Here is a 26,315-nt window from a genome sequence, read left to right as displayed (position 1 = left end):
TACCATGTTGTGGTACTCAAACCTAGAATGCAGCATTTACTGCTTTATGATCTGAAAATAATGACAGGTTTCTTATACATTCAACACATCCCGCTGTCCTCTGGGCCTTACCCAAGATTGCCGTTTATTTTATGTGTGAAAGCAACTGAAGAGTGCTCTCTTAACAGGAATGGAATGCTGTGGTCGAGACGCTGAAGAATGAGGCGCTGGGGCTTCTCCTCTCCAAGGAGCATGTGCAGAGCGAACACTTACAGCTCTCTAACCAGAAACTGAATCAGCTTCAAGAGGAGTTTGGTCAGCTCATGGAGGAAAGGAAAAGCTGGTTAAAAAAGGCAAATGAGTTTTTTAACAGTGCAAACAAGGTGAGTGTGAGGTGAAGTTGGTCGTTTCAGGTCATCAGAGCAAACCAGTATGAGATCTATTACGTCAGCAGGCTGGCGCACATCACAGAAGTCTCGGGTCCACATAGAGTTTCAGAGGTGACAGCAGCAAAAAGGAGCTTTTATTCCCCTCCGTAACTAAAACTAAGAGACTCTGTGCTTTGACATGTAAAGCGTCACTTAAAAAGATCAGGGAGAATTTTATCTCCGTGCTCTCATTGGTCTGTTTGAAGTGGACACCTGTGTGCCAACACGTCAGTGTTTCTCCTGGAGGAAGGGAATTATAAAATATAGCAAGGTTAAAAAAAATAAAACCCTGAAACTGTTAACAAAAAAGTCTTCCCGTTTTTAAAATCCTCTTTCATTTATTACACAATGATACACAAATATTGCAGGCTTTTGGCATGCAAATCATAGAGTTCTGCTTGACTGCCCTGCCTTGGTTTGTCTTAGATTGGAGTATAGTTGATTTACACTGCTGTGTTACTTTCAGTTGTACAGCAAAGTGATTCAGTTATACATACATATATATTTTTTTTTTAAGATTCTTTTCCCTTAGAGGTTATTAAAAAATACTGAGTATAATTACCTGTGTTATACAGTAGGTCCTTATTGGTTATCTGTTTTATATATAATAGTGTGTATGTGTTAATCCCAAAGTCCTAATTTATCCTCTATTCCTTTGCAAATCAGCCAAAGGAAAATATTGTCTTAGATTCTTTCCAGGCCTTTTTGAGTGGAAGAAATATTATTTCTCTTGTTTGAGTCTTTTAAAATTGATTGTAGCTGGTGGCTCTGAGTGGTAATGTTCATGTGCTCATGTCACTTAAGTATCTGAAGATGGCAATATTTTTTGAAAAATTCTCTGCCTTTCTCAATGAACATATACCTTCAAATTGCCTTATTAGAATTAAAGCTTAAATTTCACTGTTGTTTTTAAAACTGGTCAGTATGGCAGGAAATGAATGGGGAACCCCAAAAGCTAGATATATTGTGATTTAAGGGCCTGACATCAACAAACTGAATACAATGTCCTGGTAGATATGAAAATTGTTACTTAATTTTAAGTTTGTTTACTAGTAGGAAACATAGAAAGCATGCATAGTAAAGTTCCAAAATAGAGGTGCTAGGATTATGGTAGGGACAACATGTTAAAGAAATATTTGTCAAATTATTTGTTGCTTTGGATTTCTTTGTTTTAAGAGAAGAAACAGACATATTTTCTGGAGCTGTTGAGCTAAGTAAATGATAAGTGCTGGTTTAACTTCTTTTCAACAGTCCTATTTTTGAATAAGAGATTTTTAAATTTCTTATTCTACAAATTATACTCTTATTCTACGAAATGTGTTGGTCATCTGCCATTTAATTAATGCTGTTTCTAAGGAAAAGAATTATAGAACATTGGGTTACAGTGAGATGAAGTTTCAGCACAGGCCCTATACTTTATAGTCCTGCAAAAAGTAGAGTTTCTCTCTGTCTCATTCTCACTCTCTTACTCTTGCTTTCTCTGCTCTCATTATCTGGTAACTTGACAAGGAAATTTTTCATCTTACCTTATTCCTGGGTCTTGAATAAGAAGGAATGATATCTTTTGCAATAGTAATGTTTAAATAATTGAAGAATAGAGTGGTTACTTTCTCAAGCTTATACAGTAATTCAGGTCGAATCCTAACAAATCCTATTTCTTAACCCCAAAGACTTGACTTCTAGATCCCATTTCATCATTTGAATGCCACAGCATTCAAGTTATAATTAGTTCAATCGGGACTTATCCATACCAAGTTTATCCATACTATGGAATTCTCTACGGCCAAGTGGTGCTTAGGTGTAGAATTCCTTCTCCCTTCTCAAAACATCAGGAAAATAATTTTCAACTCCAAATCTAAGGATTCAGTTTGAAAGATGATGGAAATTTTTACCTTAGCAAAAATAGAAGCTGGAATTTAGAAAGTGGACGTTTAAATCATGATTCTTGAAATGAATTATTTACCATATTATTAATAAGCAATAAATGGTTAAATAATGCATGAGCTTCCCAGGTGGCACAGTGATAAATAATCCACCTGCCAATGTAGGAGGCAAAAGAGACGTGGGTTCGATCCCTGGGTTGGGAAGATACCCTGGAGTAGGAAACAGCAACCCACTACAGTATTCTTGCCTGGAAAATCCCTGGACAGAGGAGCCTGGCTGTAGGGTCACAAAGATTCAGACACCACTGAGCACAGGCATGTGGTAGGCCCCAGCTTCTAAGATGAAATAATATAGTGAGTAAATCCATTTAAATTAAAGAAAGAAACTCGAGACTCGTAAATGGTATTTTTCTTTCTGATTTATATTGTCGAGCCTCCAAATTCTATAAAACTCTTACTACTTTACCCTATTTTTGGGCATAGCACTCATAAATAATCCTAGTTACAATAAAGCACTGGATTTAAGACATTATTATAATTTTTAAATCCCTTAAAATATTTTTTTCTAGTCTGAAAGTTTTGTTTTCACTATTACAGTTATATTTTCATTTTACATCATCAATTTATCTCTGAAGCATTGAGCTTTCCTTCTGAAAATTCACTTCATTGTGCCTTGAGTGGGCCAGGGTTTTTTGATTGTGGTTGTCTACATCCTTAATGAAGCCATGCTGCCAACAGCCGGGAGGAGTCTGAGGCTTTTTACACAACTTTCTAACTAACATCTTTGCTTGCCACAGTTCATGGATGCTCACAGAAGACTCTGTGACTTCTGAATCAGTTTTGAAAGACTTCACTACTCAAAGCCAAAGCAGTAACCAGAGTGTCAGAGGTCACATCAGTTCCCCAAATCCCTGTTTCTCCTCCAGAGGCAATGCAGATGGGGCCCTCTGAATGAGGGCATCACTGCAGGGAAGAATCCTAAACTTGGGGAATTAGCTGTTTTGTAACAAACAGTAAGCAACCCTGCTCTTTGTCTCAGGGGAGGACATTTCCTCAACCCTGGAGGTTGCAAATCCAACACTGAGAATAGCCCAGGTAAAGAGGGGCCAGAGTCAGAGTAAGTATCCATCTTACTTACACACAGTAAGATGGATAGAAGCAGTGGGGATTTGCCCCTCATATGCAAATCTGGGTATTGGCACTGTGAAAAAAACAGGACATCAGGGCTTAAAAAAAAAAGAAGAAGAAGAAGAAGAAACTTGGGTGGCTCAGCTGGTAAAGAATCCAGCTGCAATGCGGGAGACCTGGGTTCAATCCCTGGGTTGGGAAGATCCCCTGGAGAAGGGAACAGCTACCCACTCTAGTATTCTGGCCTGGAGAATTCCATGGACTGTTTAGTCCTTGGGGTTGCAAAGAGTCAGGACTGAGCAACTTTGACTTTCACTTTTCACTTTACCTCGAGAACCAGTTTCATGCTTGATAAGTGAAATCATCTTTTAGCAAGCAACCTCTTGTTCCAAGTTTGTTAAAGCTAAGCCAATATTCTTTAACTTCTGTGTCAACTACCAGTGTGAAAAAATGTTAGTGCCATAGGTAGTATATCAATTAGTGAATGTGACAGCTTGAGTATTTTGCTCAGTAAAAAGCAAAATATACGATTTTTAAAATAACCTTTAAGTTGTTTGAATTTTGTTAAAAAGGAATGAATGTCATAATCTCATCTGTAGAATGGACTATTCCTAGTAAGTTTTCCATGTCATATTTATTCTTTTTTCATCCAGGTTTTTATCATGTGTATCTGGTATATTATGTTGCAATCATCAGGAAACCCCCTCTTTTCCTCTTCTTTCCTCCTCTTGTCATCTGTCCCTCTCTCTACCAATTCTATCCATATCTAGGGATGTTCTTATTTACTAGAGAAAAGTCACAAAGTCTTTTCAAATTTAAGTTGCTAAATAGGTAGGGTGGCAAATTTATGAGAACAATTACCCTTTTTCTTTAGGGATTCATTTATTTAATAAATATTTATTGACCAGCTACTGTGTGTCATGCTCTGTTCTAAATGCCGGGACTATAGCAGAGAATAAAACATGCAAAAAGTCTGTAGCCAACGTAACCCCAACTTGTGAAATTCAGTTAAGTATAATCACCACCTAATCGTCCACATTAGTAAGAGTGCCCCATTACCTTTACTCTGCAGCTTCAGGAGTGACATTGATTTCCTGTTAATCCTGCAGGGGTCAATGATTACCCAAGGCTCCAGAGTGTTTCTTACCTAGAGAATGTCTCTGGTCTTTGGTTTGAGGTGTGCTGGTTTGTGCCTGGAAAGAGCAATAGGTGGCAATGTTGGCACACAGGCCCATAGCAATAGTGTTGCTACTGGTGCTTTTCTTTTTCCTTTTTTAAAATTATGCTTGTTGTTTAGTTGCTAAGTCGTGCGCGACTCTTTTACAACCCAGTCTATGGACTGTAGCTTACCAGGCTTCTCCCTCCATGGGATTTCCTAGGCAAGAATATGGGAGTAGGTTGCCATTCCCTTCTCCAGGGAATCTTCCCAACCCAGGGATCAAACTTGCATCTCCTGCATTGCAGGCAGATTCTACCACAGAGCCACTATTATAGTAATGTTATGTTATTTTCAAGTATACAACACAATGATTCAATCTTTTTGTAGATTCAGTTCAGTTCAGTTGCTCAGTTGTGTCCACCTCTTTGCAACCCCATGAATCGCAGCGCACCAGGCCTCCCTGTCCATCACCAACTCCCGGAGTTTACTAAAAGTCATGTCCATCGAGTCCATGATGCCATCCAACCTTCTCAACCTCTGTCGTCCCCTTCTCCTCCTGCCCCCAACCCCTCCCAGCATCAGAGTCTTTTCCAATGGGTCAACTCTTGGCATGAGGTGGCCAACGTACTGGAGTTTCAGCTTTAGCATCATTCCTTCCAATGAACACCCAGGACTGATCTCCTTTAGAATGGACTGGTTGGATCTCCTTGCAGTCCAAGGGACTCTCAAGAGTCTTCTCCAGCACCACAGTTGAAAAGCATCAATTCTTCGGTGCTCAGCATTCTTCACAGTCCAACTCTCACATCCATACATGACCACTGGAAAAACCATAGCCTTGACTAGATGGACCTTTGTTGGCAAAGTAATGTCTCTGCTTTTCAATATGCTGTCTAGGTTGGTCATAACTTTCCTTCCAAGGAGTAAGTGTCTTTTAATTTCATGGCTGCAATCACCATCTGCAGTGATTTTGGAGCCCCCAGAAATAAAGTCAGACACTGTTTCCACTGTTTCCCCATCTATTTGCCATGAAGTGATGGGACCAGATGCCATGATCTTCGTTTTCTGAATGTTGAGCTTTAAGCCAACTTTTTCACTCTCCTCTTTCACTTTCATCAAGAGGCTTGTAGATTATACTACATTTAAACTTATTACAAAACATGACTTTATTTCCCTGTGCTATACAATATATCTTTGTTGCTTATCTGTTTTATACATGGTAGCTTGTATCTCTTAATCTCATATCCTGTCCTATGCTTCCCCCTCTGTCTCTCCACTGGTAACCACTGGTTTTTTTCTCTGTGTCTATGAGTGTGTTTCTGTTTTGTTGTATACATTCCTTTGCTTAATATTTTAGATTTCACATATAAGTGATAATACAGAGTATTTATCTTTCACTGACTTATTTTACTAAGGATAGTACTCTCTGGGGCTATCCACATTAATGTAAATGCAGAATTTCATTCTTTTTTTGACTGAGTATATAATATGTGTTTACACACCACGTCTTCTTGTTTCATTCAGCTGTTCATGGACATTTAGATTGCTTCTATATCTTGGCTATTGTAAATAATGCTGCTGTGAACTTAGGGTTTTCAAAATAATGTTTTCATTTTCTTTGACTATATACCCAGTGGATTGCTAGATCAGATGACAGTTCTGTTTTTAGTTTTTCTGAAGACTCTCCATATGGTTTTTCGTAGTGATTGCACTAGTTTGCTTTCCCACCGACAGTGCACAAGGGTTCCCTTTTCTCTACATCCTCACCAGTATTTGTTATTTGTGACCTTTTTGATGATGGCCATTCTAACAGGTGTGAGGTGATATCTCATTGTAGTTTTGATTTTCATCTCTCATGATTAGTGATGTTGAGCATCTTTCATGTGTCTGTTGGCCATCTGCATGCCTTCTTTGGAAAAAATGTAGATTCAGATCTTTTGCCCATTTATTGTCAGTTTTTTATATTGACATATCAGCTGATTACACATGTTATATATTAACCTCTTATCAATCATATAATTCCTAAATATTTTCTCTCATTCAGTAAGTTTTCTTTTTATTTTGTCAATGGTCTCCTTTGCTGTGTAAAACTTTTTAAGCTTAATTAGGCCCCAATTTGTTTACTTTTGCTTTTGTTTCCTTTGTCTTAGGAGACCAATACAAATATATATAGATATGTTGCTATGATTTATGTCAAAGAGTGTTCTGCCTGTGTTCTCTTGCAGGAATTTTAAAGTCTCAGGTGATACCTTTAGGTCATCTTTAATCCATTTGGGATTTATTTTTGTATATGGTATGAGGAAATGTTCTAATCTCATTCCTTTACATGTAGCTGTTTAGTTTTCCCAGCACTACTTAATGAAGAGACTATCTTTTATCCACTGTATATTCTTATCTCCATTGGTATAGATTAATTGACCTTGGTGTGTGGGTTTATTTCTGGGCTCCCTGTTCTGTTCCATTGTTCTATTTATCTGTTTTTATGCTAGTACCATGCTATTTTGATTACTGTAGCTTTGTAATATATAGTCTAAAGTCAGGGAGCATGATATTTCTAGCTTTATTCTTTTTTTTTTTCCCTCAAGATTGCTTTGGCAATTCAGTGTCTTTGTGGTTTCATATAAATTTTAGGATTATTTGTTCTAGTTTTATGAAAAATTTAATGAGTACTTTGATTGCATTAAATCTGTAGATTACTTTGGGTAGTATGGATATTTTAATAATATTAATTCTTCCAACCTAAGGAGACATTATGTCTTTCCATTTCTTTGTAGCATCTTCAGTTTCCTTCATCAATTTTCATAGTTTTCAGTCTTGTGTATTATAGCCTTTCACCTCCTTGGTTAAGTTTATTCCTAAGTATTATATTTTATTCTTTTTGATACAGTTTTAAATGGGATTGTTTTCTTGCTTTCTCTTTCTGATAGTTCATCACTAATGTATAGAAAAGCAACAGATTTATGTGTATCAATTTTGTATTCTGAAATTTTACAAGTGCTAGTGATGTTTTTCATAACCAGATTCAAATGGAGACCGAGTCATGTAACTCAAGAATCAGAGATACTCCCTTATCATTTTAGAATTAGCTACTGCATTTGGTGAGGCTATTTGCTAAATTACTCAACAACAAATACAAGTATGGGTTGATTGTCAACATTGGATGATAGCTGTTGGACAAGAGTTTCTCTGGTTACCAGATGTTGCTAAGAGTTATGAGGACATGGCATGAAACATAAACAAAACACTTATTATTATAATTCATCTTGATCTCTTCAAATTTTCATCTTTAATGATTACCTATCATGAAATAACATGCCAGATTATATTTCTGGCATGTTCACAAAAGAAGCTGTGGTTAATGTGTATTGATCACTCAAAATCTGTTTATCATTGTTAGGGAATGTGGTTTGAACCAGAAAGAGATAAGTATGCATTTTCAAGAGTGGAATAGTATAAGCCTGTATTTATATGACAACGATGATTGACCCTAAAGCTGTAAAACATGACTGATGGGTCACAAAGTTTCATTCCTATGCTTTCCATTCCCAAGCATATGATTTCATTGGAAAAGAAAGCAGGGGAGACTGAGGCCAAAGCCAAATGGTCTGGTTCTTGGGTCATCAGCCTAAAGGCACAGGTGAAGCAAAAGTTGGGGTGACTGGAGGAACACACGGGAAACACTTTGAAATGTAGTAATTTTCACAGCTTCTCCTGCTTCTGCCATCACTGCTGAAAAGTTGATATCCTTTTTTAAAGAATGATGTTGCTGTTTTAAGATATTTACAGCAATACAAAAAGTAATGCCTATAGCAGCATTATTGTTTCAGACAGAAGCCAAATAATTAAGCACTGAGTTTGGTTAATTTTTAAAAATTTATATACACACTGTTCTACCTTTTTCAAAATAGTTATGTTTTAGGCCAGATGTGAGAAACAATTAATTAAAATGGTCCAGTGTGGTACAGATTAAAAGAAGAAATGTATCCAAGTAGAAAATAAAAAAAATATTATTCAGAAGAAATTTGCTGAAGTGATAGAAATGAATTCAAGAACTTAAGCTAATTGTCATTAGACATCAAGAATAGTGTAATTGCTTTCGGTTTCATAATTCTTAGCAACCTCTGATTTCTCACTTTCAGAACAACTTCCATTTCTCTTAGAAAAGCAACTTCCTTTTACTCCCTCCCTTCTTCCCCATTTGCATTCAGCTAGAAATGGCAACCCACTCCAGTATTCTTGCCTGGAAAATCCCATGGACGGAGGAACCTGGCAGGTTACAGTCCATGGGGTTGCAAAGAGTCGGACGCGACTGAGCGACTTCACTTCACTTTCACTTCAGTATGTTATGTACCCTGTATAACCCAGTGTTGTCATGCAGTATATGGATACTTGAGCTAAAGCAGTGAGAAATAAAATCCTTTTCTTCAAGACCCCGTCAGCCTCACTTGGAGGAGAGACAAGGAAGCAGAAGTGTTGTGTGCTGTGGGAGAAGCCATGATGGAGTAACCCTAGGGCAAGAGGGAACATAGACGAGATCCTTAACCTGACCCAGGGAAAGTGTCAAGCAAGGCTTCTCCAGAGGAGCTACCAGTGAGCTAAATTTGGAAGACTAGACGTGAAGGGATTTGGGAAGGCTGCACAGTATAACACTGTGCCATGTTTGGGGAACCTAAGGTAATTTGTTTTGCCAAGAGTGTAGGGTATAAGCTGAGAGAAATGAGAGGCAAGGAGTAGAAGAGGCAAGGGTTAAGAGGTCTTGAATAGCAGGCTATGAAGTTTCTATCGTATGCGCCCTATGAGGGACAGGGAGGCCTGGCGTGCTGCAGTCCATGGGGTCACAAAGAGTTGCACATCCCTGGGTGACTGAAAAACAACAATTAGCATATGATTATTAAATATCTATCTAAAATAGAAAAGTTAATCAAAATCAAGGAACACCTTTAACATCTTAACATTTTTCATGAAAGCCCACAACTCAGTCTATATTTAATAGTCTTATAATTGAGACATTCAGTTTTGTTGCCATTCACCCATGAATATCTTTCACAGCACTGCTATCAACCGAGTTCTAAGGCATGGATGTATGCATAATTTTAGACTGTTGATCTCCTCCATTGGCAGTAAATACATTCTTCCTGGTATTACAGATATTTCTGGATAGATTTACTTCCCTTTGCTAAACTACACTTCCTTCAGGGTAGGAAACGTCAATTTTGTGTTCACCAGGACACCCTGCACAGTGTCTTCCAGGTAGTAAGTACATGCTAAACAATTATTTGAATGATTAAAAGCAGTAGAATCTTAGAAAATGTGGAGCTTCAAGGCGAACTAACTATATTACATTGTTCATAAGAGATTGTTTTGATCCAAGTTAGTTGAGATTAGATCATTCTGAAAGAGAAAAGCTTCATTACTTTAATACACAGGAGCACAAATGTCAAGTTCAGTCTGTGTCATATCTGAGAAGGAAGTAGTGAGGTAGTTCAAAAATTATAAAAAAATAAATAAACTATCAAAAAAGAAGACTTGCCATCACCCATATCACCTCCTCTGAGAGGTCTTCAGGCAGCATTAATTGCTTATTTCTTATTATTCCCATAGTATTTCTCTGTGCTCCTTAGAGATAGATTGTCTTAATCACCTTCGTCTGCCACCTAGTGTACAAAACAGTTTATTGAATAAATGAATAAACGGTTGACTATGTGATGAATCAATTTACATTTTGAACTTGAGTTTACTCTTTTGTAAAATGGTCTAACAATTCTTATCTACTTCAGGGAATATTCAGTAATGAAAGTTTTTAATATCAGTGATAAATGTAGAGAATCTTTGCAGGGGAGAATTGGAGTGTAAATAAATAAATGAAATTGCTGGGTATTAAGAGAATACTTAGAAGCATTTGCTAGGATGACACTTTTGTAAAAGGATATAATGGATTTTGGAGCCAGGCTGCCTGGGCATGAGTCTAGTCTCAGACATTTGTCAGCTCTATGACCTAGGGCAGTTACTTAACTTCTCTGTGCATCTGGCTTTCTAACCTGTAAAACAGGAATAATAATTATACGTATCTCACAAGAGTCTTTGCTTTACCTAAATGAGTTAATACGTGACTAGTGCACAGAGCAGCCAGGCACTCACTATGTGCTAGTCATCATTTGTCCTTGTGTGTGCGTTTAATACTGCACTTGCCATTCTAACACGGCCTCAAGTGCTTTTGCTCAGTTTCATACCTGCCGCTCATAGCAGAGTACATGCGCCATAGATTTCAATAAATATTTGTTGAATAAGTGAAAAAAATAAGTGCTTCGCACATTACAAATGGATGTATTCAATGTTAATATTCTCAAGATCATCCTAAAACCATCTAGGTCAATTTAGATAAAAAGAAAACCATAAATTATAAATCGACTAGCTTGCTAATGTTCTACTTTGGGGTCTAGTTTATACACCTCTAAGATGGACTCATCTCAGAAAAAGTAAGAAATGGTCAATATGTAAAGTTCCTCGCCCAGCAGCAACAAACTTGAAGAGCAAGGAATAAGCCAGAGCAACAGTAGGAGGCAGCAAATACGGGAAACTGACAATTACCTCACCTTGTTGCCTGGCCTCCATGGCATTTGAAAGCTTGCACAAGGCCTGAATGAGGAATTAGCTTGCCAAACTGGGACCCACCAGAAGTTATCTCGGGTGATATTTAAGAAAAGATGCTGACGCTTTGGTTTTTTTTTTTTTTTAACTTAATGCAGAGGAAAATTGAATCTCTACAGATCAAGTGGAATTCAGTGCTCTGATCAGAAGCTAAATTTTGTATATAAGTTCTAACCAAACTCATTCTCCAGCCTTTGGATTCATGAAAGGAAATGTTCAGGGTTCTGCAAGTGTTTCTTCATTTTGTTTTGTTTGTTTTCATGTTGATTTCTCTTCAGATTAGTCAAGAAGTAAACAGTATTAAACATCTTTGTGAAACAGCATGATATAAGAATTATGCTGATGATTCATGGATCCTGCTCAACATAATTAATCTCATAGATATTTTTAAATGACTACAATGTGCCAAGTCTTGATATCATCTCTGTTTGATTTGGTGCAGCCTGCTTTGGATCCTGTGCTTAACAAGGGAAAAAGGAAAGATATTTATTAGCATCTTAGAGCACAGCCCAAGCAACTCCTTACTCTTTCCCAAGCCTGGGCCAAAAGAGATGATTCGTCTCCTCCTTGTCTTCTTAAGAACTGAGTGGTACCATATAAAATAGTCAAAAAGAGCTAGAACCCAGAGGGAGAAAATGTTATCTTTGTGCCTATATCCTTGTTTATTCTAACCTACTCATACACTTCTGTTTGACCGTCACACAAAAGGTTTGAAGAAAAAGGGAGATGTGAAGGAAAGAAAAACTAAATGTGAAATATTCATTCCAAAGGCATTTACGTGGAGGTCACACTGTTCTTGCCAGAAATAACCCATTCTGTACCATGTGTGCAACGGAGAGATTCTTTCCAGACTGGATCCAGTATATCAGGTTCCTTACAGATCTAGTAAATACACAAGCACTCGGTTCTATTCTGGGGGTAGTTTAAGTGAGAACAATGATACTCAGATCATTTTCTACATGGGAATAAGAGAAACGAGCTTTGCATATAATTCAGACAATTACAGACGTATTATCTTGAAATACTTCTCTTAAAATTAAGAAATTTAACTGTATTTGTGTTTATAGATTATCCCTATTAGGGTTAATTTAGGATTAAGGATAAGGAATAAACTCTCTTACAGCATATAGGAGGTTTTTGTCAATATATTTGTTGGGCCATGAAGGAAAAACAACCACTCACCTCCTTTCTACTGCTATAGTTCTGTGAAGTGTGATACACAGAGCAATTCATACATACTTTCCTGGCACTTTGATCTTTCTGAGAAAATGCTTTGGGAGAAAACCTGGCTATTTTAATTCAAAGTTAAACAACAACAACAAATGGATTATCCTGGTCCTTGATCTACCACCTCCTCCTTCAAGTGAATGTTTAGCTCTTCAGTTTATTTCTGTGCCATTAGGAAATGATCCTTTTATGATAACCTTTAGGAATGGGGTGGAGTCATGTCACACATGCATTTAATGTACCAGTGGCTTTAGAGTCTAATTCCCATGAAGATGAGACCAGTGGCCAAGGATCTGAGAATAACAGCTGTTCAGTGGGGCCACGAGGAGAAAAAGTCACCCAGGGTGAGTAACAGGCAGCAGGTGGCTATGCTCTTCTTAGTGGTTTTTCAAAGATGTGTCTGATCAATCAAGATTTAAAGAACCAGCAAATATTTTTCAAGTACTTACTACACTTCCGCCATCAACCCCTCGTTAACTTTCATATTTTCCTTTAATCCTCAGCACAATGACAAACGTGGTATGTGTTAAGATTATAATGGCTTAATTTTAAGATAGAATGGAGTTCAACTTGTAGGCAAGAAAAGGCACTTTTGAAGTCTCTATCCTTTCCCCATTCTCAGTAAGAACTTGAGAATTACCTTAAAGAATGACGCGAATGTCCTGGTATCTAAGTATAGCTGTCTCATTCCTTCCTTTAGTTTGGCTCGTGCCTCTTAGTCCTCGGTGTAAGTATATATTACAGTGTGTGTGCGCTTAGAGTGCTTAGTCGCTCAGTCACATCCAACTCTTTGTGACCCCATGGACTGTATGCTGCCAGGCCCTCAATCCATGGGGATTATCCAGGCAAGAATACTGGAGTGGGTTGCCATGCCGTCCTCCAGGGGATCTTCCCAACCCAGGGGTTGAAAGATCTTCCCAACCCAGGTCTCCTGCATTGCAGGTGGGTGCTTTACCATCTGAGCCACCAGGGAAGCAAGCATACATTAAACTTTAAGCATGATTTAAGGGAGTTCATGATAATTTTGACTACACCAGATTTTTGCTTTAGGCACTGACTTTAAAACTAACCCTTGATTAACAAGAGAATCCACTTTATTCAAAATATGCAATAAAATTAAAAATACAAAACAAAATTCCAGAAACAGTGGTTATTACATTAGTGGTGTTTCAGTGTTATGGAAAGATTGAGAGAGCAATTCAAATCTAACATCAGGAACTCGAGACATTTGGCTCTGTTGCTGATTGCAGGGAAGAAAAAGGATCAGATAAGGGAGAGTTCTTCAGGTTCAGAGTTTCTTTACTAAAGCTATCTTTCTTTTACAGTCCTATAAATATAAGAGAAATTGCTCAGTCTTTCTCTGTATCTTTTCTCATCTGTAAGAAGGAACAGTAGACACTATTTGCAAAAAGTAAGTTTTTAAATTCTACTTTTCCACCCAAAATTAATGGTCTTCTTGGAAATGCCCCTCTCTCATATACCTACCATAGAAATCCTTTTCTGCATGGCACCATAGTCCAGGATTTAAGAGCAGAGGCCTCAGGTCCAGACAGATTGAGTACAAATACTGAGTTTGTCCCTGGTACAAGTATGACTTTGTGAAATTTATTTAACTTCTCTGAGACACATTTTCCTCTGTCACCTAAGAAGGAAAATCTCTTGTTCCCTCGCATGGCTGTTAAGAACAATATGCCTGGAACTCAGCAGACATTCAAAAATATTTGTTGACTGACTGAAAATAATTGTGAAACACAAAATAGAGAAGAAATACATAGTTCTCATTAAACTATAGTGATTTTTTGTATTACTCTCTATCATCTACTAAACAAACAGGAATGAATTTGCTTTATACACTCTCAGTAAATGCAAAGAGCAAATTCAGAAGACATGAGGAAAGACATTGGTCAGAAAACAGAATGTGTATATGTGCACTCAGTCATGTCCGCCTCTTTGTGACCCCGTGGACGGTAGCCCACCAGGCTCCTCTATCCACTGAATTTTCCAGGCAAGAATACTGGAGTGGGTTACCATTTCCTACTCCAGAGGACCTTCCCAAACCAGGGATCAAACCTGTGTCTCTTGCGTCTCCTGCATTGGCAGGCAGATTCTTTACCACTAGTGCTGATATTCTATTCTGGAAAAACATGTAAGAATATCAACATGTAAGTCATATGAGAGTATTTGAGAGATTTCATTTGCTAATTCAAATTTTGTCCAGTTCCAGTTCTGCCATTAAAATTCAATCCCTTTGGTGTGGAGAAAAGGGAACCCTCCTACACTGTTGGTGGGAATGTAAGTAGGTGCAGTCACTATGCAAAACAGTATGGAGGTTCCTCAAAAAACACAAAAATAGAATTGCCATATGATCCAGTAATCTCATTCCTGGGCGTATACCCAGACAAAACTATAATTCAAAGAGATATGTGTACCCAAATGTTCATAGCAGCACTATTTTCAATAGCCAAGACATGAAAACAATCTAAATATCCATCAACAGAAGAATAGATAAAGAAGATGTGGGGTGTGTGTGTGTGTATGTGTATATATATGTATGTATGTGTATTTGTATTTGTATATGTACTTGTGCATGTATACTAAGCCACTTCAGTCTTATGTGATTCTTTGCGACCCCATGAACTGTAGCCCGCCAGGGTCCTCTGTCCATGGGGATTCTCCAGGCAAGAATACTGAAGTGGGTTGCCATGCCCTCCTCCAGGGGATCTTCCTGATGCAGGAATCAAATCTGCATTTCTTATGCCTCCTGCATTGGCAGGCGAGTTCTTTACCACTAGCGCCACCGGGGAAGCCCCATTTATATGTATATATATGTACGTGTGTATATACACACACACACACACACACACACACACACAATGAAATACTACTCGGTCATAAAAAGAATGAAATAATGCCATTTACAACAATGTGGATGAACCTAGAGATAACCATACTAAACTAAGTAAGTTAGAATGACAAATACCATCTGTTTTCACTTCTATGTGAAATCTAAACTATGACACAAATGAACATGTCTATAAAACAGAAACAGACTCACAGACATAGAAAACAGACTCACAGACATAGAAAACAGACTTGTGGTTGCCAGGGGGAAAGTGGTGGGGAAGGAGGGAAGGACTGGGGGTTTGGGATGCAAACCATTATGTAGAGAATGGTTAAACAAGGCCGTACTGTATATCACAGGAAACTATATTCAATATCCTGTGATAAACCCTGTGTTTATGTGTATCTGGATAATCTTGTTGTACATCAGAAATTAATATTGTAAATCAACTCTACTTCAATAAAGTTTTAAAAACTCTTTGATGGTGGCCAGACACAGAGGCCTAGGTGCCGTGACACAGCTCCATGGTTGTAATCTCTACATTTGGCTTCAACTGTGTTCCCTCAGCATTAACCCAGCCTTGCTCCCCTCTCTGATCTCTCTCAGGTCTCAGTGGTAGTTGACTCATGAGACCATTGCTCTCATTTCTCGTAAGTCTTCCATGGGATCTTCTTTGTTCACCTGGTTGCCGCCAGCCGAGCTTTCTGGCTTCCAGTGTAACAACCCAGGAAGGCTAGGCCCTTGCTGCCCGGGGCCCAGTCAAGCTTGCTGGGATAGGAGTCTTCTTCAAAGTGATGTGGAACACTGTAAAGTGACCTTTTTCAGCAGAATGAAAGGGCAATGTGCAAAAGCTCCCTTGCTCTTCACCAGCTCCTCAACTTACCTAACTCATCTCTTGCTCTCCAGGCCCGAGCTCACAGATGGATACTTGTCAAGACCACAGCACTCTGATCTCTTTTTTCCTCATGTTGCCCTAGTCCTCTTTCACTGTTCATACATCATATACTCCTCCTTCTCAGGGCCAACTAGGCCTTCATGGCCAAAAGCATAATTGCTCTCTGTGTTCACCCACTCTGTGTTAACTCTGTAAGCTTAATCTCCCATACTTGGTTGCTGATCTGCTATAATAACAAAGGAAAAAAATAAAGGAATTCAAAAATCCCCTCTGAAGACAGTATCTTGGTTTGCAAGGTGATGTTCTTCTTTTTTCCTGCATAAACCCACCAGGCTCCCCCGTCCCTGGGATTTTCCAGGCAAGAACACTGGAGTGGGTTGCCATTTCCTTCTCCAATGCATGAAAGTGAAAAGTCAAAGTGAAGTCACTCAGTCATGTCCGACTCTTAGCTACCTCATGGACTGCAGCCTACCAGGCTCCTCCATCCATGGGATTTTCCAGGCAAGAGTACTGGAGTGGGGTGCCATTGCCTTCTCCGTTATGCATGTCAGAAGCTAAATATTATCTTGTCTTAGTCTTTGTACTGCTTCAGAACCAAATCTCAATCTCTGTAGACAGATGCCTTGGGTAGCATAGGCAGAAGATCTTATACTTGGAAAGGCAAGAGTCAAAAGCCCCCAGATTTCTTGAATACTTCCCCCCGGTGTTTCAGGTCCAAAGTGCAATTTATTGGGAATTTCTAAAAAGAATATTACAGAGATATTCAAGTTATGAAGTCTGCATAATATTTTGAAAACACCTCATTTATTCATTGTATTCAGTACAGAATGTGGGAAATTAAACCTGGTTCTCCAAATTTTATACAGTTGTAACTGTGTCATGTAGCTACATTTTCAATGTAAATCATTTTGGTAAATTTTACAGTGTTGACATTTATCTGTGCTGAACTAAACTATGACCAGTTTCCCTAAATGGAGCCTAAAAGCTATATGCTGTTTTCTAAGACTCGGGTTGTTGTTTTTGGTTATGATCAAACCAATAAATTGAGCGGGCTGGTTTAATCTCTAGTATTTTGTGTATACATTGATGTAGACTTTACACTAGACAGGCATAAAATGAAAGTATGTTTTCTTTGGCAGGCATTTGATGCACTTGGAAGAGTTGAAGCTTACCTTAAGCTCCTTAAATCAGAGGGTTTAAGTCTGCCTGTCTTGGCGGTGAGGCATGAGGAATTACACAGAGAAATTAAAGACTGCACAGCTGATGCTTTGCAGAAAGGACAAGCCTTGATCAGCCAACTAGCTTCCTGCAGGTAAGTGAAGTCTATTTCTTCCTCAATGTAACAGGCTTTTTCACAGTTTGTACAGCCTATTTAAAAAAATAAGTTGTATGGTTATTTTTCTTCTGATGTTTTGCTGCATTGTGACACGGCGTAGAAGGATCTGTTGAATTTTGGTCAACTGTAATTCTGAACACAGCATTGCTTTTCTAGAAATGAGGCTGTATTCTAATCTGAGGACCTGAAGGTGCTAACTCTTCCTTTCTATGAGTTTCTGAGGAGGGAGGAAGGAAAGGAACTAAAGAAGAGACAGAGCTTTCTTTCTGTACACTTTTCACATCCTAGCATCTCTGGGATTTCTTCCTCACTTTTAATTCATAAGTCTTGAGTCTACCCTGTCCCTTTCTGGAAAAAGTAAAGTTCTAGAATTCCCTTTCATTTCTGACCTTGGTGGATCAACAAGAAAAACCCTAATTAAAAGATAACATTATTATTAACTAATAGTAATGACATTTTAAACAGTTGAGAGCCCACCACATGCCCAGCACTATCTCAACAGCTTTAGAAGCGGTATCTCATTAATCCTCACAGCAACTCTACAAGGTATACAATATACTATTACTGTTCTCCTTTACAAGCAACTGAGACACAGAAAGATTAAATAACTTGCAATCATGTAGCTGGTTAATTAGTGGCAGAGCCAGAATTTGAATCCAAATGCATGGATCCAAATTAATGGTCTAATGCGTCCTAGACCTCTTGCTCTTAACCAGTGAATTGGGGTGGGTTGTTTTTATGAGCACATTCAGTGAGTGTATCATTATGAGCTTAGAGTTGGGTGGGAATGAAGACAGAGAAGGACCCTAAGAACAGAAAGAGAATGCAGGAAGAATGTATGATCAAGAATAGAGCTTGGAAGACAAAAGGGAACTGACAGAAAGAGCAGATGATGGAATGGATACTGGCTAGGAAGAATGATGGCAGGGCTTACACTTTGACATAGAGAGACACAAAGATTTATGCACATAGGATAAGCATGGTTTTTACCTTCCATATCCACAATCCCCTTGAAACTCAAGGACATTCAGTTTGAGGAACAATGAAATAGGTCAAAGGTGGTAAAATTTTATTTTGTTTCTGTTTTAAACCCTCGTTCTGCTCTATTTTAGATGCGTTTACACATGTTGATTTGGTAAGTTTGGGCTTAGGGTATTTTCTTTTCAAAAGATACTCTGAGGACTTCCCTGGTGGTCCAGTCATTAAGACCCTGTGCTGGAGGCATGGGTCTGACCCCTGGTCAGGGAAGTTCCACATGCCACATGGCCTAGCCAAAAACAGAGAAGATAGTCTGAGTTCAGACAGATATATTTAGCCAGGGCTTGTGATGGTTGTTATAGGACCATGCAAAGCCAAGATCAGAAATAATCCAAGATTTTCCAGCCAGAGCTAAAAAGCTTGAGGCTATGAGAAAGATAAATTCTTCTTACCTATAAAAAAACTAACAGTAGCTGTAGTTGCTAAGTTTCCTTATTTTGGCTCCAAACCATGTATCGTGGTGTGTCCAGTTGGCTCCAGGAGCACAAAGGTACTCAGGTCTGGCCCCTATGGGTATGAGAGCTCCTTTCTCCCATCTGCTGCTCAAGGCCTTCCAGAATGCATGTTTCTTAGACCTGACAGAAGGTATCCTATGGAATGCCTAGACTTGTGTCTGAACTCAAGGTAGCTGTTGGACATTGATCTGAGTCATGTGATGATGGAGCAAGTGGTGAGGTCTCCAGCTGTAATTGGGGCATGGTCCCATGTCAGTTTAGCAGGCAGTTCTCAGACTGCAGACAGATTATATTTCTCTGTTCAGACTGTTCTTTACTTGTGGTGCTTTCCCTGGCCTTGGGCAGTTTCCCTTCATGTAGGGGTGGCTCAAGAGGCAGCTAAAAACCCCTCCTTAGATCTGAAGACTGTCACTGGTATGCTGTCCCAGAGATTCTAGGTGCTTTGGCTTCCCTGAAGTCTGATCTCTGTCTCCTCAAATCAGTAAGTCCTTAGGACTCTGTTTGGTTCCATTTCCCTGAGGTTTGGTCTGGAAATTATCTCCCAGGCAGCAGGTGAGGCAGATGTAAGGCTCACCCGATTTATTTCCCTTCTCTCAAGGATCACTGCCCTGTGCTACTTGTCCTTCAGTGTCTGAGAACCATTGGTTTATACGCTTTGTCTATTTTTCTAGCTTAAGGCATGAGGGTAAATCCAGTCACTGCTCCTTGATCAAAAACTGAAGTTTGGTGTTCAGTTTTGATGCTTAAGTCCTGGCACAGGAAAACTGGTCACAATTTATTACTGCTAGAGAGGGGAACAGCTACTCACTCCTGTATTCTGGCCTGGAGAATTCCATGGACTGTATAGTCCATGGGGTCACAGAGTCAGACACAGCTGAGCGACCTCCACTTTTACTTTTTCAGACTTGATCCTGTTTGTTCTAATCAGTGATGCTTTATTTTCTATACTTAAATATAGAGAAGTGCTTCTGTTTTGCCTGCAGTGTTCTAGTGACTCTTTCTGGCTATCCATTTTGTAATGGTCAACATGTTTATTTTTATTTACTTAGCTAGTCTCAGTCTTTTTGCCTTCTTTGCTTTTTCTAGTCTCTCTCTCTCTCTCTCTCTCTCTCTCTCTCTCTCTCTCTCTCTCTCTCTATATATATATATATATATATATATATTTTCTCCCCCTAAAGGGGCATCTATAGTTCTTTTCTTCAGACTGCAGACTGAATCTTAATAGAAGTAATAGTTAGCCACCATTTTAAGAAGCTTGAATTAATAGTTAAGTATCTGGATTAAAAAATAATAAGCAGTACAGTTTCTGTCAACATCCTAGATATATGAGCTTTCATACTAATTACAAGGTGTTGGTTGCCCTGAAATTTCACAATATTTTAAAATCAATACTATTTCCATTTTGCAGGAGGAACTGAAGGTAAAGAGCAATTAATATTTGGCAAAGGACATTCTGGAAATCCATTAGAAGCTGAATTGAAATGCATTAGAATCTCAGTTGCAAACCAGAGCCACACAGTTACTGAGCGGAGTCCCATGCATTTCACTTGGGACTTGCTTCCCTTCCTCATGTAATGGTTTATCTGTTCAATGACCTGGGTCACCACCATGGGAGAGAAGCAGAACCTAAGAAGGACATTTCCAGTTGCAGCCATGGCCGGCTTGAAACCGCAGCTTAGAATAATGGCAAGGGAAATAAACATGAATTCCCACCGAGAAAAGTATGTGTTGGCGAGCATCAGAGTGGCCTCCTAGACTTCTGAAGGCCCGCCACACTAGGACACAAAACACTAATGTTCCTGCTGTCAGGCACTTGGAAACTGGCGTGGATAAGACGCTTAGAACTTAGTATCAAAGGAGCTTTATTTCATGCATTCTGAGAGCCAAAACAATGCCTTGACTGTTAAACTTCTTAACTTCTCTGAATGACCCTCAGTTTCCTCATCAGTAAAAATGGAGACACCCATGTTATAGAGGCATTGTGGTTTTTAATCATAGGCAGCGGTACCACTGTTGGTCCACAGGGAGCACCCAATAAGTAATTGGTTCATTTATTTATTTACCTTCTATACAGAGAGTTTTAAAAGCAAAATATGAAGAGTTACGTGATTGTTTCAAATGACTACAATGGAGTCAACTGCATCAAATCATATTCATTTTCACTAACTGGGGAAGGTTATATTAGAAATAGGGCAGATAAACACTTCTCTTGAGGAAATAAAAGGCAAAACCTAGTACTGGGGCACTCAAGAATTTCAGAGACCCTTAGATCTTTTTTTTTTTTTTTTTTTTCCCTGTTAGTTAATAAAACAGGACTTCAGAAGTTCACATTTATCTGTGATAAAGCTTCCAAGTAAACCTGAGAATTTTATCATTATTTTTTCTGTAATTGCTATCTTAGGAACAGATCCACACTGTTTTTCTATCCTGGAATCAAATACCTTTGAAGCTGGGGCAGCCTCACAGAATCAGTGGTGGTTATTACATGTTTCCTTGCATTTCTATTTCCTCCCTGCATTCAAGTGCTAATTCTGAGTCATTGTTAAATTGTTCATTATCTTTTCAGGGTGTGATATCTGTCACACAACCTAAATTCACTTCAATGTAACAGGCACATGAGCACATTCGTTTGCATGTATTAATAGCTATGATGCAAGTTACCTATGATGGGATCTGATAATGTTCACACCAGACTTACAGAGAGGTTGAAAGTTCTGGATTCTGGCCTCTTCACTACTCTTAGGTCTTACTTGGCATCATCTCGGAGCACTGAGTTTAATGATGGCCCAGAGGTGCCCTGCTCCCAAGCAGAATTCTGCATTTATTAAGCCACAGGAAGCTGTAGTGATTGGAAGTGCTGGTCACAAATGCTGCAGGATATAAAATCAACACACAGAAATCCGTTGCATTCCTATACACTAATAATGAGAAAATAGAGAAATTAAGGAAACAATTCCATTCACCATTGTAACGAAAAGAATAAAATACTTAGGAATATATCTACCTAAAGAAACTAAAGACCTATATATAGAAAACTATAAAACACTGGTGAAAGAAATCAAAAAGGACACTAATAAATGGAGAAATATACCAGGTTCATGGATCGGAAGAATCAATATATTGAAAATGAGTATACTACCCAAAGCAATCTATAGATTCTTTGTGCAATCCCTATCAAGCTACCAACAGTATTTTTCACAGAGCTAGAACAAATAATTTCACAATTTGGGAATACAAAAAACCTAAAATAGCCAAAACAATCTTGAGAAGAATGGAACTGGAGGAATCAACCTGCCTGACTTCAGGCTCTACTACAAAGCCACAGTCCTCAAGACAGTATGGTACTGGCACAAAGACAGAAATATAGATCAAAGAACAAAATAGAAAGCCCAGAGATAAATCCACGCACATATGGACACCTTATCTTTGACAAAGGAGGCAAGAATATACAATAGATTAAAGATAATCTCTTTAACAAGTGGTGCTGGGAAAACTGGTCAACCACTTGTAAGAGAATGAAACTAGAACACTTTCTAACACCATACACAAAAATAAACTCAAAATGGATTAGAGATTTAAATGTAAGACCAGAAACTATAAAACTCCTAGAGGAGAACATAGGCAAAACACTCTCCAACATAAGTCACAGCAGGATCCTCTATGACCCACCTCCCAGAATATTGGAAATAAAAGCAAAAATAAACAAATGGGACCTAATTAAACTTAAAAGCTTCTGCACAACAAAGGAAACTCTAAGCAAGGTGAAAAGACAGCCTTCAGAATGGCAGAAAATAATAGCACATGAAGCAACTGACAGACAACTAATCTCAAAAATATACAAGCAACTCCTACAGCTCAACTCCAGAAAAATAAATGACCCAATCAAAAAATGGGCCAAAGAACTAAATAGACATTTCTCCAAAGAAGACATACAGATGGCTAACAAACACATGAAAAGATGCTCAACATCACTCATTATCAGAGAAATGCAAATCAAAACCACAATGAGGTACCATTTCACGCCAGTCAGAATGGCTGCGATCCAAAAGTCTACAAGCAATAAATGCTGGAGAGGGTGTGGAGAAAAGGGAAAGCTTCTACAATGGTGGTGAGAAGGTAATGTCCCACCAACAGCCTCCACGGAAACAGTGTGGAGTTTTCTTAAGAAAACTAAAAATCAAGTTGCCATATGATCCAGAAATCCTATTTCTGGGCATATATCCAGATAAAACTATAATTCAGAAAGATACAGGACTCAAAAACATGGAAGCACCCAGTAAGACCAGGCTACCTTATCAAGTATTCATTTAGCTTTTCCTGTTTGCTAAAATTAACTTCAGATTTACAAGTAAACTTGCTTCTGAATTGACTCAGTTTCTATTTCTGCATAAAAGACTGTTTCAGTTTTCATTCTATTTTGTTGTGGTGAATTGAAACTTATAACCCTCATCCTGACTAAACACTTTGGCATAACCTTCAGTATTGCCCTCTTGCTCTAACATTTATTGCTATTTATTTAATGTTAATTCTTCATATGTTTATTTTTTACAGAGAAATAAAAACAGGAATAAGTTAGGATTTTCCTCTTTCCAAGATTTTCATTTGTGTTGACAGCCCCTACTTACCCTGATTGATACTGTGAATGATAATGAAGATTGGAGAGACCATGGTTCATTTAGTCACTCATTTTATCATTGCCCAAATATTATTGCCTTTTGTAAATCAGATGCTCCCAAGTACCCAGTGCAGTAGATGAAGTTCCTGCCTTCATGCTATTTATATTCTGGTGGGAAGAAATAGTCAACGGACCAATCAATAGATGAGATGCTCTTACACAGCAATGAGTACTATGAGAAAAATAAAAAGTGGAATGGGATAAAGAGTGACTGTGGGAGGGGACCATCTTAGACATTGTAGTCAGGGAAGGAGTCCCTAAAGAGAAAGAGCCATCATGCAAATAGCTGGGAGATGAAAAGCCCTGCAAAATAGCAGCAAGACTGTAGCAGAAATAAGTACAGTTTTGCTGGAGGAGAGGGTGACCAGGGAAAAAGGCCTAAGACAAGATCAAAGAGTTAAGTGGGAGTTAGACTATGCCCAAATGCTCACTGGCAATAAAGGCAATGTTTATGTGCTTTATCCACATTAACAGATTTCATCCTCAAACCACCCTATTATACAGGTACTTCTATTATCATTGTTCTGTTTTTTCAGGTTGGGAAGCTGCCTCAGAGAGGTTCATATAACTTGTCCTACCATCTGTCACAGTAGAAAGGGTAGAGAGAGTGCAGGTCTGAACCACTTTGGTTGTTAGGTTGTTAGCTGTCTCCTCGCTTTCAACTTCAGTCACTAGCAACAAGCCTGGCCACTTAGTGAAGGTGGGTTTTTTTGTTTGTTTGTGTAATTCTAGTGCATTTAAAATGTGCTCCATCTACCTTCTAGTTTCAACTCAAATCTCACCTTCCCTGTGAAGTTTTTCTTTCTTGCAGTTTATTTAAAACATTATTGAACATACATATATAAGCATCTCATATGACATACCAGCACTGGGCTTCAAGGACAGTCAAAGATGCATAAATCTGTTCCCGAGTCTCCAGAACCTTATTAATGGCCAGTCAGGGAATAAGATGTGAAGGGAGTATTCTTAGGCTTGAGGAAGCCTTGGGGACCTCTTCACAGAAGAGAGACACTGTCCCAAGCTCCTGCGGTCAGGATGGGTCAAGTGAAGGAATGAGACTTGAAAGGGCCATTGTTGGATTTGATCATCTAAGATGAGTGAAGGGTCTACATCTTCCAACCAAGATGAACAGAATCAATACCCACCACACAATGCTTTTTAAATTCCTTTATATTTGTTGGCTTTATCCAATAGTTTCACTTTTCACTCTGTGGTCTTCTGACTCATTCCTTAATTTTGACTTGTGATAGCATCATCTCTTCATCCAGACCATGACATCAGCTTGAGCTCAGCCCTTAAGGTCAACCATAAAGAAACCTCTTTTATGTTCCTTATCTCAATATTTACCTATTAGGTGACTTGATTTGAAATGTTAAGGGGCTCATGTGGCATAAAGCAAAGCTTATGTCAGGGAAAAAATATCGTAAAAGGTCTTAAGTAAACACACACAAAAAAAATCCCTACCCACCATCAAACTAAAATCAACAACAACAACAGAGATATAGAACCAGACTCCCTTTGTATCACAGAGTCATCCAAGATCACACATCGTAGGAATTCTGCTAAGCATTTAAGAACTTGAAAGAACTTTTTTTTTTCAAGTCTGATGATATATTTAGATGGTAAATGTCAAATACTGAAAGGTGGGAAATTGCAAAGTTGAATTCTTATGACAGTGTTAACTCAGCCACTTTCCAAATATTTTCAAATCTATATTAAGTTGTTCTCTTTAGAGATTGAGTAAATGTCATAACTGCAACCTGGACCTGTTACCATTAAGACTTTGATAATTTTGAAACTCTTAGTACAGAAGGCACTAAAAGTTTACCCTTTCCATTAAATCTACAACTGATTAGATTAGGTTCTTAGAAAATATCTAGGAGTCACTAATTACAGCATGGATTTATTCATTGATAATGCTGTGATGTGACATAGTGATGGTCCCAGAGTAAAAAGATTTGGAGCTGCAGCATCTACCAAGGAAGGCTGACTAAAGGGGCAGAAATCTGTGCTTTGGACCACTGAAGGAGAGTTCTCTCCAACGAGAGGGCTTAGAGAGAAAAGAACATGGGAGAGATGTGTGTGGACATATTTAGGAATAAAATGCTTATCATGGTGCTGTTTATAATAGTGCAAACCTGAAAACCACCTACATATGTCCAGAAAATAGGGAAATGTTTGAATAGTTTAAGGGCAAGCCTAGTGTGGAATATTCTAATTCAATATCAAAAGAGTGTTTTTGATAAATATTTGAAGACAGAGCATCCTCACAATATAATGTTGAGAGGGTAAAGCGGGATCCAAACCACACTGTAGTAACTTTGGAGGGAGAAAGGAGTGGAAAGGACTGCAGAGGGAAAAGCTTTTAGAAGGAAATACATTAAAATGTATGTTGCTATCTTCTAAATTATCTCAAATGAGAGTATTTGTCTGTTTAGCTATTACTGTGCCCCTTTTACTTGAGGATATATGTCATCAATTATGGAAATGAAGTGAAGTCACTCAGTTGTGTCCAACTTTTTGCGACCCCATGGACTGCAGCCCACCAGGCTTCTCTGTCTATGGGATTTTCCAGGGAAGGGTACTAGAGTGGGTTGCCATTTCCTTCTCCAGGGGATCTTCCTG

General features: G+C 38.5%; 1 protein-coding gene across 4 annotated transcripts in view; it reads left to right on the top strand.

The window, feature by feature from the left end:
- Positions 1-26,315, top strand: part of CCDC141 (coiled-coil domain containing 141) — a 227,941-nt gene that overhangs the window by 130,615 nt on the left and 71,011 nt on the right. For all 4 annotated transcript variants that reach the window (XR_011461869.1, XM_070359081.1, XM_070359090.1 and 1 more), the window contains 2 exons: positions 168-362; positions 17,326-17,498. Coding sequence is in view for 3 of the 4 variants with exons in the window: in XM_070359081.1 (XP_070215182.1) it covers positions 168-362; positions 17,326-17,498 (368 nt within the window). In the remaining variant the exon portion in view is untranslated. The remainder of the gene's footprint in view (positions 1-167; positions 363-17,325; positions 17,499-26,315) is intronic.

This window comes from Bos mutus, chromosome 2 (assembly GCF_027580195.1).
Source record: "Bos mutus isolate GX-2022 chromosome 2, NWIPB_WYAK_1.1, whole genome shotgun sequence".
Taxonomy (NCBI): Eukaryota; Metazoa; Chordata; class Mammalia; order Artiodactyla; family Bovidae; genus Bos; species Bos mutus.
The sequence above is the reverse complement of the archived record's forward strand: the minus strand, read 5'-3'. Positions and strand labels throughout refer to the sequence as shown.